General features: G+C 47.6%; 1 protein-coding gene across 1 annotated transcript in view; it reads right to left on the bottom strand.

Moving 5' to 3' along the window:
* CMIP (c-Maf inducing protein) overlaps positions 1-2,304 on the bottom strand; it is a 170,047-nt gene extending 167,743 nt beyond the window's left edge. Inside the window, exon 1 of the mRNA XM_014521698.2 lies at positions 2,076-2,304. Within this exon, the coding sequence (XP_014377184.1) occupies positions 2,076-2,228 (153 nt within the window). The 5' untranslated portion in view covers positions 2,229-2,304. The remainder of the gene's footprint in view (positions 1-2,075) is intronic.
* Between the last annotated feature and the right edge of the window lie 6 nt (positions 2,305-2,310).

The raw sequence follows: 2,310 nt of genomic DNA, 5'->3' as shown, positions 1-2,310 counted from the left end.
TAGTGCGTGAGGGGCGGGGTGGGGGGGGGGGGGGGGGGGGGGGGGAAGGTTCTCCTTTAATACTTCAATGCCCCCTGATCCTTCTCGTACAGGAGTGCCATGTGAAAAGAGTTACTAAGTTTGGAGACAGCCCAGTGGAACAGAAGACGACCATCATGGTGGCAGCTCATTAGGCATGAAAAAGAACCACATCAAGCGCTTAGGCAGATACTCTGGCTGAAGTCTGTATTTCCTGCACATGCATCTTCTTTGGATACTTTTTCTGGCAAAATACAGTGTAGAAGAGATGTTTGCACTGACACACACACCTGTTCTACTTCCATAACAAATTATGGGAAATCTACCTTCAGACACAGCACTAGCCTAATTTTGCCTATCTAAATGTACCACTGATGGAAAACCATAAAGAAGCTAATCCAGTCTCAGGGTCTGAATTTCTTTTGGGGAGACCAGAGTGAAGCCAATGAACCTGCCCTAATCTCTCAATGTCCCATTGAGAAAATAAGTAATTCATACACCAGTAAAATGCCAGAGTCAATGAAGTTTTATATGGCTGTAAATATATGTAAAACTGGTCCATAGTACTATACCAAATGCCATCTGATTCAAGTGTACAGCAAGACCTGTGTATACAAGTGATATTGTACATATGACATTTGTATTATATTTGAATACTGATGTGTATTGTGTACATCATATATGTGCCTTTTTACATCATGAATTTGCTTACTTACAACTGACTGTCCTGTACCACCCTCAAAGAGAGAGACAACATTTGTGATCACATTGTCAAGGGCTGAACAAGATATGCAACCATCATACACAGCACCCAAACCGAGGCCTAGAAAGAAGCAATATATTCACAGTCTCTGCTGAAAGAATCTGGTTTCAAAATTAAAAGCAACCTGTATCCTCCCCAATGTGAACTTTGCCAACACGTCAATTGTCATTTGCAAATTTGAGTTTCAGAAACAAGTTGTTTCCTCTCCAAATTTCATGACGCTCATTTTCCCCGAAAACATAAAAATATCATGGTAAGAGTAAAAACCAGATTTGTTTTTAAAATGTTGTAAAGTTACAAAGGAGTTTTAAAACAAAGAGGGAAGAAAAAAAACACTATGTACCATTAGAAAACAAAATCCCAGACCAAGATTTTAACATTAGGGTTAACACCCACACATAAGACAGGGGCCTCAGGTGTGCCCGGTCACCCACAGAGCCGCACACAGCCCCCCTACAGCTCCCCCCCCAATGATTAAAGAGATTGGAAAAAATAAACCAGGAGCATATTCATTTCCTATCGATAACTGTATGCACTTGTTTTAATTTAATTCAACAAAACAAATGCTTCAGTAAAGGCTCCCCCCATATTATCATAGAGCAAATTATGAATGTAGGTAACCACTGATGGGATTTAAATAAAGATTAAAAGGTAGACCTGTGGCTGAATCTCTCTCAATCAAGCGAGATTTCAACCCTTTCAGAAAGCTTCTGAAATCAATATACGAGCCCAGCTACATATTACATACACGTAAGCATTCAGGCTACCATTAAAAAAAAAAAACACCTCTAATCTAGGCACGGCCCAGCCTGGTGCCAGAGATCTGGAGGCTTTTTCTAAGTTTCTGAATATATTTTCCAACAATCCCCAAAATGGCCCATGACTAACAACAACAAAAACTGGACAAACAGCCGCGCTGGTTTCCATATAGGCTGGTAGATGGCCGCAAAACCTAAAAGTCTGGGCAGATTTGCACCTTGTGAACTAACCAAAGGCGCGTGTGCAACGCATGGGTTATGTGCGTGGATGCGCACGCCTGCGTACGTGTGCGCACACCAGCCCGTGTATGTGCAGATGTGCGAGTCTATGGGCACGCATGCATGTGTGTGTGTGTGTGTGTGTAATGCCTATGTTGGGGCGCGTGCATGCCGCACGTGGGCGCGTGTACACCCCCGTGCGCACACGCATCGGCGGGTGCACGCGCAGGCATGTGCATCCGCGCGCGCCCGCGGCGCGTGCACACGTGCACGAGGCGCGTGTGCGCACACCTGCTCTCCCGCCTGGCGGCGCTTACCGTGGCCGAGGCGAGGCCGGCGTCGGCCAGGGCCAGGTGGTGCGGCTCCCAGCGCCGGAGGAACTTGGCGGTGAGGATCTTGCTGAGGAAGGTGCGCGGGTGGCGGATGACGCACACCTGGATGTCGCCCTCCTGCAGCAGCTTGTAGCGCATGCCGTGGCAGTGCAGCAGCGCCCGGCGGCACGGCGCCGCGCCGCCCAGCCGCTGCCCCGCCACCGCCCGCCTCTCCCCCACC

This window comes from Alligator sinensis, unplaced genomic scaffold (genome assembly GCF_000455745.1).
Source record: "Alligator sinensis unplaced genomic scaffold, ASM45574v1 scaffold119_2, whole genome shotgun sequence".
Taxonomy (NCBI): Eukaryota; Metazoa; Chordata; order Crocodylia; family Alligatoridae; genus Alligator; species Alligator sinensis.
This window is presented reverse-complemented; position numbering and strand designations above follow the sequence as displayed.